Source organism: Apium graveolens, chromosome 7 (assembly GCF_009905375.1).
Source record: "Apium graveolens cultivar Ventura chromosome 7, ASM990537v1, whole genome shotgun sequence".
Lineage (NCBI taxonomy): Eukaryota > Viridiplantae > Streptophyta > Magnoliopsida > Apiales > Apiaceae > Apium > Apium graveolens.
Window position 1 is genome coordinate 162,492,468 of NC_133653.1, and position 12,134 is coordinate 162,504,601.

At 31.7% G+C, this 12,134-nt stretch overlaps 1 protein-coding gene and 1 long non-coding RNA gene across 3 annotated transcripts; one reads left to right on the plus strand and one right to left on the minus strand.

Annotated features, from left to right (window-relative positions):
• Nucleotides 1–1,159: 1,159 nt before the first annotated feature.
• On the minus strand, nt 1,160–5,314 carry LOC141671836 (uncharacterized). 2 transcript variants are annotated; one of them, XR_012555258.1, is made up of 4 exons: nt 4,969–5,314; nt 3,774–3,831; nt 1,626–2,213; nt 1,160–1,490 (listed from the first exon to the last, which is right to left on the minus strand). It is a non-coding gene; the product is annotated as an uncharacterized LOC141671836 (long non-coding RNA). The 2 variants fall into 2 exon arrangements; XR_012555257.1 differs by having other exon boundaries at nt 1,160–1,496.
• Nucleotides 5,315–7,685: 2,371 nt separating this feature from the next.
• Nucleotides 7,686–9,398, plus strand: LOC141672319 (uncharacterized). The gene is made up of 2 exons (XM_074478890.1): nt 7,686–8,173; nt 9,136–9,398. Exons 1-2 carry the CDS (start codon nt 7,767–7,769, stop codon nt 9,245–9,247), a joined length of 519 nt encoding a protein of 172 aa, XP_074334991.1. The 5' UTR covers nt 7,686–7,766; the 3' UTR covers nt 9,248–9,398.
• The last annotated feature ends 2,736 nt before the right edge of the window (nt 9,399–12,134 follow it).

Genomic DNA, 12,134 nt, shown 5'->3' on the forward strand with positions numbered 1-12,134 from the left:
GTTTGGAGTTATTGGAGGTCATTATACGGGCCTTAGTGATTCTCAAAAGTTGGAAGAACGAGATAAATTGATTCTTGTTTGAGGGGAGGCATCGACGAATGGACGTTGATGTTTTGATAGTTACCATTCAACTTGATCTGGAGTATTGGGTTGAAAGGAGGATTGTTGGGGTTAAACCTAATATGTGATATGGGTTTGGTGATATAAGACATAATTGTACTGGGTAATAATTGTATTTGTTGACAATTATTATCATAATGGGATCGAGTAATAATTTAATGTGTTGACAATTATTATCATAATGGGAATGGATAATAATTGTATAGGCAGACAATTATTATTGTAATCAGATTAGGTATGTCTTATTGGGTAAGTTTGTGATGGCTATATATACATAATCATGTTATTATTTTGATGTATGCTTAAGAGATGTAGTCATCTTAGGTATCGTGCGGGAGATACTCAAGTATCAGTTGGGACACATTGAGGTGTTGTATATTGCTATATTATTGATTATTATTTTGATTAATATTACAAGTTGGGACGTGGGTTTTCCACGTCAAATATATTGTTGTGTGTTTGTGTGCGTACTCTGTATTGGTAGAATTGAATCTCGAATATGTGTGTGTTTCCTCCTAACAATAAGTTGAAAGTAAAAGAGTATATGTATCAAAAACTCACTACACCATATTTGGCCTGTAACAACACCAAAAAAAAGTGTTAAAATCACCAAAAAAAAGTGTTACCTAAAGCAAATAAACTGGTTATGGTTACACTTTTTAAAAATTTGTGGGTGTTCGATTTGCCCCTGCTACAATAGGGGTATAAGGTAACACTTTTAAATAAATTAATAACATTGATAAAAGTGTTATAGTAGACACTCTATGATTACACCTTATTTTTCCATGGTAACACCGTGCAGGTGTAACCACAATTCTACTGCAACACCTTAAAAGATCTAGTAACACCGAAAAATATGTTACAATATACTCTTTTGCAACAATATATTTTCTATTGTAACACCGCATAATAAAACAGTTTAATCTTTGGGTAACATCTCTATATTTTATTGTAATATTATTCTTTTTTATTCATTTTAACACTTTATCTTGTTTTTACCGATATAAAAATATCTATTGATCACACTCTTTAAGTATGCTTACAATATTAAAAACTTAAATACAGTTTAATTTAAAAGTTGTTAACAAAGTTCAAATTTAAGAAATACAAAGTACTGAACTCAACTAAAATAAATAAAGTTCTAGATTCATCCAAGGCAACAACTCTAATTAAACCAAATAAACAAAGTCCTAACGTCATATTCCCAAAACTAGCTGTAACATTAAGTTCCCATGTCCTCCTGTCATCATCATTAAAAATACAACAATCCAAATATCGTGGGAAGCATTTCACATGGTCCTTCTCATGTCTGCATGTTGATTTCTAGCACGATGCATGCCTTTCAATCAATAAGAAGTATCATGATGCTCCTAAAACTTGCAAAAGCAATATAACAATTGTTGGAGATTTGAAATGATGAAATTGCAAAGTTATAATTTCGATGTTATACTCAGTTAAAGAGAATATGGCAGAAAATAATGAATAAGGAAATATATGTTGCATACATGACTAGATAATCTGTGCAGAACGAGATTGTAAGCAACCCCGAAACAAGATGTCTTTGCAACGACTCTTGGAGCTTTGATGATCTGACTACTAACGGGAAATATCATAAAAAATATGGGGATATAATGAAGAAGAACTATTAGCACCAGAGCATTGTTATTGTGATTATAATGGGAGCTTCAAGTTACAAGTATAATAAACCATATGAGAATCTGTCATAGAAAAGAATCAAAAAGGTATATATTCTGTCAAAACCACTATGGTCCAACCTTTGGAGTTTGGTTCTAGGAGCTCTGACCATTTTCTCCGCAAATCACCACCATATGTCTTGATGACTGGTTATTCTTTCATGACTTTTTCGACTTTATATAATCCCCACAGGTTGCTATTAACTTGTAGTACATCATTAAGTCTCCTCCCTACTGAAAAATAAGTATCTAATACACGCAAGAAATATAAGTTTATAAAATTTAGTATGGTCTTGAGTTACACAACCGGCATGGACTTTTTACAGCAAACTATATCCCAATTGCTAATGAAAAACCAGGGAGACATGAGATGTAGAGTATCATCATCCACCTGAAGATCTAAATGCACTAAGAATTAGCATAGAACAAATGTTTTTCATGCAACATATATACTTAAGATAATTATAATTAAGTTATAACAAAATATGCAGCAACATATATAGGAGCATATAGGAGCATATGACACCAACATAATTATTTGCTGTTTCAACCTGAAATTGTTAAATTATCATCAAGGCGAGGCAATTTCATATGTAGTAATAATAAGTATAAGTAAAACTTATATATAACAAATCACTAGCTCTTATTATATTTTATTTTATAATTTATCCCCTCTAGGTGCTTTTAAACAGGTTGACAATTGTTCTACGTAATATAAACACTTGCATTTACAAATTATGCGCTATTAAATTATATATAACTCAGTATTCTTCATTTATATTCATAAACATTCACCGTCTAAAATTTATTTTATCTCTTCCACCTTTATATTAATCTATTCAGATTAGTTTCACAATTTAAAATAATTTAAATGAGTTTAGAATATTGTACAAAGTTAACCATTTAAGCAGTTTTATTTTCTGCATTCTGACAGCTCCGGTCAGTCTCGCTGTGGTGCTTTTAACTCTCTCCAGGTTTGGTATATTAACCTGATTTTTTTTTCTGAGTAAAGTAGGAATTCAGTTTTACGACATATCCAAAAATCAAAGTATAATATCAATATTTTAATTTACGACAAATTTTTAAAGTTAGCCCGACAGCATTTTCTAGAACAGCATGTTATACCCTTAGTAATTCACTTATAACGCACAATCTGCAAATCTGGTAAATATAATATTTTACAGGCATCATTTCAAGACAAATACCTATAACTTTTATTTTTTGACCCTCAACCAATAATGTACACAACGCCATTAAAAGACAGCGTCAAAACAAACCAAAATTTCTGAATTTTGCAGAATTTCTGAATCTCGTATAGATTTTAAGTTGGATATCTCACCAGTGAGCTTAAGAAAAATACCATGTGATACAATGTCATGAATGGTGGACAATTTGAAATCTTACAGTGATCAATTATGAGCTTATAGTGACCGGTTATGAGCTAGTGGAAAATGAGTTCTCAAGAAGGGTTATTATCCGTCCCGTTACATCTAAGCAAATAAAACAACCTATAAAAATTACAGGGTGATGACAAGAGGCTGGAGGAACTATTAGTAAATTAACCTTTTTTATTTTTCAGTCATTGAATTTCTTCCGAAGAATTGTATACACAAAAAAGTTAATGAACCTTTTTTATTTTGGAAATGATATGGTTGCAGAAATCGATACTCTCACAGTCGTGCCTCAACTGAGACTTGAATATTTGACTTATTATTACAAAATTAATATGAAGATGAGAGGGGTATCTGTTAGGCTAAAACTAAAGAGTAACATTACTGACGTTATAATTGTTTGTAAAAATATAATTAAGAAATGAACACAAAATCAGACGTACTTGTTCAGTTTAACTAATTCTGAGAAAAAAGTAAACTTATCAGAGGTTTCATAGTCATTTGATTGTATATGAAAAAAGTAAACGAATATTAAATATCAATATCAAATATCTGAAGTTAAACTTACTCTAAATTCTTTCCTTGATGCCTTAAACATATAGTGGTTAATAGGAGCAGGTGAAAACCTGTCAAAATATTTAGAAGAGACATGACCATCAGCAACCGGGCTGCGAGATTATAAAAAAACTTCAAGTTTTTCTACAGAATTAAGATTATAAAGATAATGATCAATACTTCACATTTTTCAACATAATTAATATTATAAAAGACAAGCATCTAATCCTGAATCTGCATTATAAACATCAATAATACTATCAATTCACTTTTATAGACACTGCAAATTACCAATAAACTTTTACCTACCTATAAAAATCTAATAATGGATTAACAATGATAAATGCTACTTTGATAATGAACTAGCAAAGATTGTGATGTCCATCTATACATTATTTAGCTACAACTACTCCCACACTTGGTGGTAATTTTCATACTTATACATTGCAATAAAAAGAACTCTTTGCACTTTGAAAGCACGCTTTTGTTTCTACACAGTAAATGTAAAGACTAAGTGCTCAAGCAGTTTAATCTACATAAGGACATTACATCATTGAATACAGGCATACAGGTGTACATAGAGAAATTACACACGATTATATACATAAAAATGATAAAAAAAGAAGAAGAATTTATTAGAAACCGGGACAACGAGGGAAAAGTACAGTCGCACAATATACTATAATTTATCTTCAGGCTTTTGGTAATGAGCATCAAATTCATGCTTGCATAAAAGGACTCCCCAGATTCTAGCTACCTATGCCTATAGAGCATGATCCCATGTTAAGAAAAGTTATTGAATCAGGTCAGAAGAAAAGTAATTCCTATTGAAAGGATTATGCGCATTTAACCAACCTTGTCAGAATGATCGGCTGCCTGATGAAACTGAAAGTAATCAAATATCAGTTCTAATGTATCTTCTTTAATATTTGCATCCAGATAAATGGGACTGCTATTTGTATCCCCAAATCCATATTTACTCAATTAACAAAATATTAAAGGCGCATTTCAATAGAAGATAGAGGGAGTTTATATTGCACAACAATATAAACTGGTTCATTAGTTAATCAAACCCAAATACAAACTGAGACATCAGTATAAATGTTAATCGAACACAAATAAAAGCATACAAAAAGATAAGTGAAGAAATAAAAGTGCAGTAATCAAACCCGATTAAAAGAAAATAAGAGAAGAAAATAAGAGCATACCTGACTAAATGTTGAATCGAATAAGAATAAAGCCCCAATTTACAAGCTCGATTGAGAAGATAGCCCTAATTACAAGCTCTAAATCTCATTGAAAAGAAAGCCCCAATTTTTCGAAGCCTAATTCACACCAAGTCCCTACCTACTAGAACCCTTATTTGCTCCAAACTCCTAATTACTCAAACCCGACTGAGAAGCCTCCAAGCACTAAACCCTAAATCTCCAGGCATCTTTTCGATTAACTCTGCGTTTTGTGCGTTGTTTTTGTGTTTGTGTTTGTGTTTGTATGAGACATTTTTGATATACTGAGAGTTTTGTCTAAATTAGCACATTAGATTTAGTTTTTTGGAAAAAATAATTGAACGGGGTTTAATTTAATTTTTGGTAGCCCAAAAAATGGTCAAAAATGGAGGCCCAACAATCAGCCGCCTAAAGTTTTACTTCTATTATAACACATATTTAATATAATCATAACGTTTTTTTATTTGTCTCTGGTAACATCGGTTAATCTTTACTGACATGTTAAAATTGGTGTTATCTTATATCAAATTTTAATAATTTAAAATAACATTTTTGCTTATAATATTAAAAGAATTGGTAGTACATGTCATATATGCTGTAATGACTTTACAGAGATATATTTTGAAAGTAAAGGTTTAATATACAGGTAATGGCCTATATATATCTGTTAAGCACGATCAAATATTTTTAAGTTTGATTAGCAGGATATTAAAAGTGAAAACAGACTATATGCAGTGATAAGTTGCGTCAGTAAATCTCCATTATTATACCTTCAATTTTTATTTGTCAGTGTCACTAGTCAGAACCCTTTTTATTGTTTTTTATTGAAATTTTTGTGTTAAAAAGATGTACACTGCTACACAATTGTTTAAGTATGATTAAATTATATTTGCTAAATTATTTTCGATTTTTCTAATGTGTGCCCAAGGGCAGGACACACAATAAGCACTAACTCTCATTAATTTGGTGTATTTTAATTGATCATTTAATCATTTAATCATAAATATTGATAGACCCTTGTATTTACAACAACTTCACCATTAAAAATGCATCAAACTCATAAAATTTAGCGTTTATTGTGTGCTCTTGGGCACACATTAGAAAGACCAAATTATATTTATTAGCCTAATAATCCGTGCATCGCACGGATCTTCATTACTATTTTTATATTATTTAAAATTATAATAATTTTTTTAGATTATTATCTTATTAGTATTTTTTTGACTAAATTAGTATATTTATAAATAATAATATAAATATTTGTTGTTAGCAGGATTCAAACCTGAATATTGGGTAATTATAAATAATAATATAAATATTTGTTGTTGGTGAGGTTCGAACCTGAGAGTTTTAGTAGTGTATAAATAATAATATAAATATTTGTTATTGGTAAGGTTCGAACCCGAGAGTTTGAGTAGTTTATATTTTTTTATTATTTAAATCTAACGATCCTGATCACTTAATTAAAAAGATTCGACGGTCATAAATGTGGATAACCAAACCAACCAAAAAAGGTAGTAGTTTATATTTTTTTAGTATTTAAATCTAAAGATCCTGATCACTTGATTAAAAAAATCCGACCATCATAAAAGGGGATAACCAAACTAACAAAAATAGGTATACTAAATTATAACTATTTCGATTATTATAATATAGTATAGATTTTAAAAAAATCCAATCATCATAAATGGGGATAACTAAACTAATAAAAAAAGGTATACTAAATTATAATTATTCCGATTATTATAATATAGTATAGATTTAGACGATATTTGGTAAATTATATTTGGACGATATTTGGTAAATTATATTTCACCTGTTAGTGAAACTTTGATACATGGGTTTGGAGCAATTTACTGTAACTTTTACTGTAACTTTGAGTTAGGGGTGTACAATCGAACCGCTCAACCGCATCCAACCGTTCAACCGCTCGCAACCGACCGCATTTTGCGGATAATCGCGAAATGTGGGTTGGTTGTGGATTTAAATTTTAAAAACCGCTCATCAGCGGTTTGGATGCGGTTTTAAATTCTTGAAAATCGCAAAATCGCAACTGCAACCGCAAATCGCAACATATATTTATAATAAAATATATTTTAAAAAATATAGTTGATATCATATAAATTAATAAGTATACACATTTATTAACTAATCTTAAGTTAGTGTTAGGATTTCGTTCAAAAGATTTACAATCATTATATGATATATAACCAAATAAATGGAAAATGTAATCAAGCTGTAATTTTTTTTATCCTTTTCTTTTTTCTTTTTTCTCGCCTCCATATTTTTGTATGTTTTTAATATTTTTACTCCACACGTAACATTAGTTTCTATTTTATTTTTGAATGTAATTTATCACGTAATTTAAATTTAAATTTATTAATAATTCGAATTTATTTTTTTACAAAATTTAATTATTTTAAATAAGTGGTTGAACCGCAAACCGATCCGCAATAACCGCAAATTCGCAACCGCGATTGACGCGGTTAACCGCTTGCGGTTGCGGATGACAATTTGCGGCTGCGGATGACAATTTTCTAAAACCGCTCTTCGCGGTTTGGTTCGACTTTTACCCCAAAACCGATCTGATCCGAACCGCGTACACCCCTAATTTAAGTAGGGAAGGAGGAGTATGAGTATGGGTGGAGTGAGTGTGTTAAACCGAGGTAAATGAAATTAGAGTTGACAATTATCCTGAGAAATACATCCCTTAAAAGAAAAAGGCAGATAAGAAATTACAATACTCACTCTCTATCCCTCTATCCATCCATCAGGCACCGATGGCATCCTCAGCTCTCTCCAGTTTCTTATCTCTATTCATGCCCTCTAAACCCTCATCAAAACTCCCTCCTTGTCCTCCATCTCACCTCTCTCTCGACTCTACAAAACACAGAGACAAGTCCTCCTCCTCCTCCTCCTCCTCCTCCTTCACTCCACTAAATGACTTGACCATGTCTGTGGTCTGCCCTTCTCTGCTTTACTCCAACACCCTTTTCTTCAGATCAGCTTATAATGTTCAGGTCATTGTTGATGATAATGAACCCGAGGAGAAGCTTCTTGGTAGGTTCCGCAGAGAAGTTATGAGGGCTGGTATCATTCAGGAGTGTAAGAGGAGGAAGTATCATGAGAATAAACAGGATGAGAAGAAGCGTAAGACCCGCGAAGCTGCTAAGCGTAATCGAAGAAGGTTGTTATTATCCCCCCCCCTCCTCTGCCTCTTTCTTATAACCCCCTTTGTGCATTTGTTTATATGTTTTTTTAATTAGGAATTGCCATTTCGGGTTTTACTCAGTGTTCTTCAATTTTATGTCCAATTTAAAATTAATTTATACGCTTGCTTGAGGTGAAGTAGTAATCTAATTTTATGAAGAGGGTCCTTTTGGGGTTCACCAAGCAGTATCCCTGTCTTCTTTGTGTTTATAATTGTCTTGATTTTCGGAATCAGACATTGTCAAGCCTGATGTTTATGTCTTATTAGATACCTGGAGATTAGAATCCAGTGAAATATGTTAAGAGAATCCGCGGGTGAAATTTGAGAGTGAAGATCACCATAACAGCGGGTGAGGATCAAATTTGTGGAAGATGTGAGTGAGTTAAAGGGAAAGGATAAATGGCACATTCTGTTTGGTTTGGAGGAATCAAATGTTCAAATGTTACACAAGATAATAGTGTAAAGGATTGTGACTAATAATAGGATACAATTGGGAGAATGTAACCAGCATTCACCTAAAGGAAAAGTATAAATTCCACAATGTGAACTGTGGAGTGAACAGAAAATGGATGTTATGCACTTATGAAACTGAAATAACCCTAATGTCTTTCTGTCCGTACATCATTCCATTTTAATTTTGAGCAACTAATTCAGAACGTGTTAAACACGAGGTTTTGCAAATCCAGACAGTGATGCAGGAAGTCTCTCAAGTGATTCTCTTTTGTAATTCCCTGTCCGTCAGTCCCCCAATTTATCATTTTCATAGCGTATTACAGATATACTTACTTTTACCTTTTTCTTGGTTTAACAAAGCTTACAGTAATTCTATATAATATTTTGGATTGTTTAGTCCTATAGTAGTTTTTGGTCCCAGTTTTATAGTAAAATTGTATTGTCTTACTATAGGAGTCCACTGACAGTGCTTATCTTATATTCAGGCGTACCCCATTTCGAGCTGGGCCGCCAGATAGAATGGATACTGCAAAGAGCAGCAAGAAGGAAGAAGATGATGACAATTGGGAACTCCCTCAAGGGGGGCTTCCGGGTTGATTAGATTCACAGTAATTTATTTACTCTATAAGATTGTTCAGTATTTTTTTTTTTGAAGAAATTGTTCAGTACTTCTTGTAACAGGATTTTGCTTCATGTAATTTAACTTGATATCACGTCACGTTCATCAATTGAAGATTGCTTTATTGTCCGTTTTTAATTAATAAATGAGGAATGAGGATGTAGCCTCCCGATATTTTCTAATTATCTTTAGTTAGATTATTGGATTTAATTATTTTGTAATGTTAGTAAGTTGTAATCAAAATTAGTTTATGCAAGTTTATTTTTATTTTTTAATTAGAAAATTGTTATAAGAGTGGTAGTTTTATAAAAAAAAAGGGTGAGGGTTTAAAAGAAAGCAAGAGCAGCTAAGGTTTAAAAAAACTGCTTACTTACGATAGAAAGGAGCGAGAGGAGAGAAAAAGAGAGAGAGAAGAGGAGAGAGTAAAAAAGATAAAAAAAAAAAGAATATAAGATACAAATAAAGTCTAGTCGGAGGTTGGAAATTTCGGAGCTCAAGGAATTGGGGTTCCTGTGATTTAGAATTCTGAATGTGTTGGTTAGGATTCTCGATTAATAACCTTTCGAGTTGGGGAAATCTCTCTTACACTTCGTATTTGTATCTTTATTCTAAACTCGTATGCATGATTTCAAGTAATTATAATTTCTTGTAAATTTTGTATCTGATTCGTTATTTACCTGAATGTTGTGATTTTGGACTCCTTATAAACATATTTGATTATCTAAAACTTTTGTTCCCTGTACTTTTCTTAATTCTACTTGTAAATATGTCAAATTATGTTTGTAAGATCTGTTGTTTAAATTTCTATTTGTGCATCCTAACTTCGTAAATTCATAGTAAATTAAAAATTGATTTAAATATTATGAGCAATATCATTCGGGAAAACTTTTTTCGATATCTACATTTTGCATTTGGATTTTGCTGCTAAATTATGTGATGTCGATATCTTAAATATCAAAATACTACTATAATCAGGGGCTAATTTTGTTCTGTAGTCCACAAATAGTTGTTGTATGAGTTCGTTATTAATTCATTTTACCATTATGGAAAGGTCTCAGAATTTCTACGACTTTCGTGTTTCATACTTTTCCATTTGAATTCGTCTTTATGCATTAATTTGACATTATTTGAAACTGATCAGATTTGATCTTATCAGTAATTAGTGATATTGTGTGATATTTAGTTTTGTGATACTTGATTAAAGTGTTTTGAGGTTATTTTGATATATTTAAATTTTGGAGATATAAGATATTTGGGTGTGTCATCTTTGAGTATGTGTTTTGAGTTATTTATGATATTTGTATAATTTGGGAGCTCGTAAGACATCCGTCGCGAGTCGATAATCTCGTGCTTGGCACCTCCTATTCGGTGTAATTAAATTGTATAGGCGTGTCGCCGAAGTTGTAGGACACGTATAACCATGGCTAGTGTGTTTATGGTTTGGCCTTTTGGGTAGCATATGCTTATTGTTGTCCAAGCCTTTGTAAGATATTGGGTATCATTTGATTTCTGTTGTGTAAGTTTTGATGACTATAGTTTATCACGAAATTCGAAAATATAGGATATCTTGTAAGCGTATGATTATGTGTAAGAGTATAATTATAGTTTATCAGTTATATTTTTGATTATATTATTTGTGATTATTATGTGTTGTGCAAGACATGCCTGGATATAACAAGACTAAATCATATTGACAGCCCTAAGGTTAAATTGTATGATAATCTATATTTGTATTTTGTAACTGTATTCCTTGAGTCTGTAAAAATATTTAGTAGATTACACTGGAGGATTTCTTTTGTGAACAGCCTTCAAGCTAAGGAATAAACTCTGTAAGAAGATCAATTCCTGATCATGACTCAGAGAGAAGTGTAGCAGCTTGGATTTGAATAATACTATTCTAGGAAAAATGTTCCAAGTCAGATATCAACAAGTCACAAATCAAGGGATATCGCGATGTCTGTCAAGAAGTCCAAAATGACTTGTAGAGAAGTTTCATGAGATATCGACAAGTTAACATGTATGTAGAGATCTCAGATAGTGACAAGTCAAAATGTATATGTAGATAACTGGAGATATCGACAAGCCATTTCTTCATGTAGAGATCTAGAGATATCGACAAGTCAAAAATCCTTATGTAGAGAACTCAAGATGTCGACAAGTTAAGCCTTTATTGAGAACTAGAGATGTCGACAAGCTATTCTACATGTCGAGAACTTGAGAACTCGACAAGTCATTTATATATGTCGAGAACTCGAGATATCAATAAGTCATTTTACTTATCGATATGTCACTTCTTTATAGAACAAAATGAGACCTCGACAACCTATCTCATAATTCAGAATACAAACAAGTTCAAAATTCAAGATTATCAGTCAACAAACAATTCATTCACTGAATTGGAAAGTCAACAAAAACAGCTTGAAGAATACAAAATAAAGGGCCAAGATTCACTGGACAAAGGATGGTCACAGACCTACAATATTTTGCACAGATTTGATATCACCAAAAAAGAAAATATACAAGATAGCTTTAGAAACTGTGTTAGTACAATTTAGTGCAAGTTTTGTAATCCCGTGTTGTTGGTCTATAAAGCATGCACGGGTCCTTAGTTTAGATGTAATAAAATAGACTAGAAAAATCTTGTATTCTCTCTCAAGACTTGTAGCTGAGTTCTTAATTTTAAGAACATAGATTTGTAGAAAAACAAATTTTATTAATACAATCAAGTGAGTTTTTGATATCTTGTTTTGTGTGTTTACTGTCAAATAATTTATCTCTACAAAATTCATATCTGCTTTGTTCAACCTAAGCCAAACAATGTCAAAGTTAATTAAAATTCAAAGAAACACATTCACCTCCCCCTTC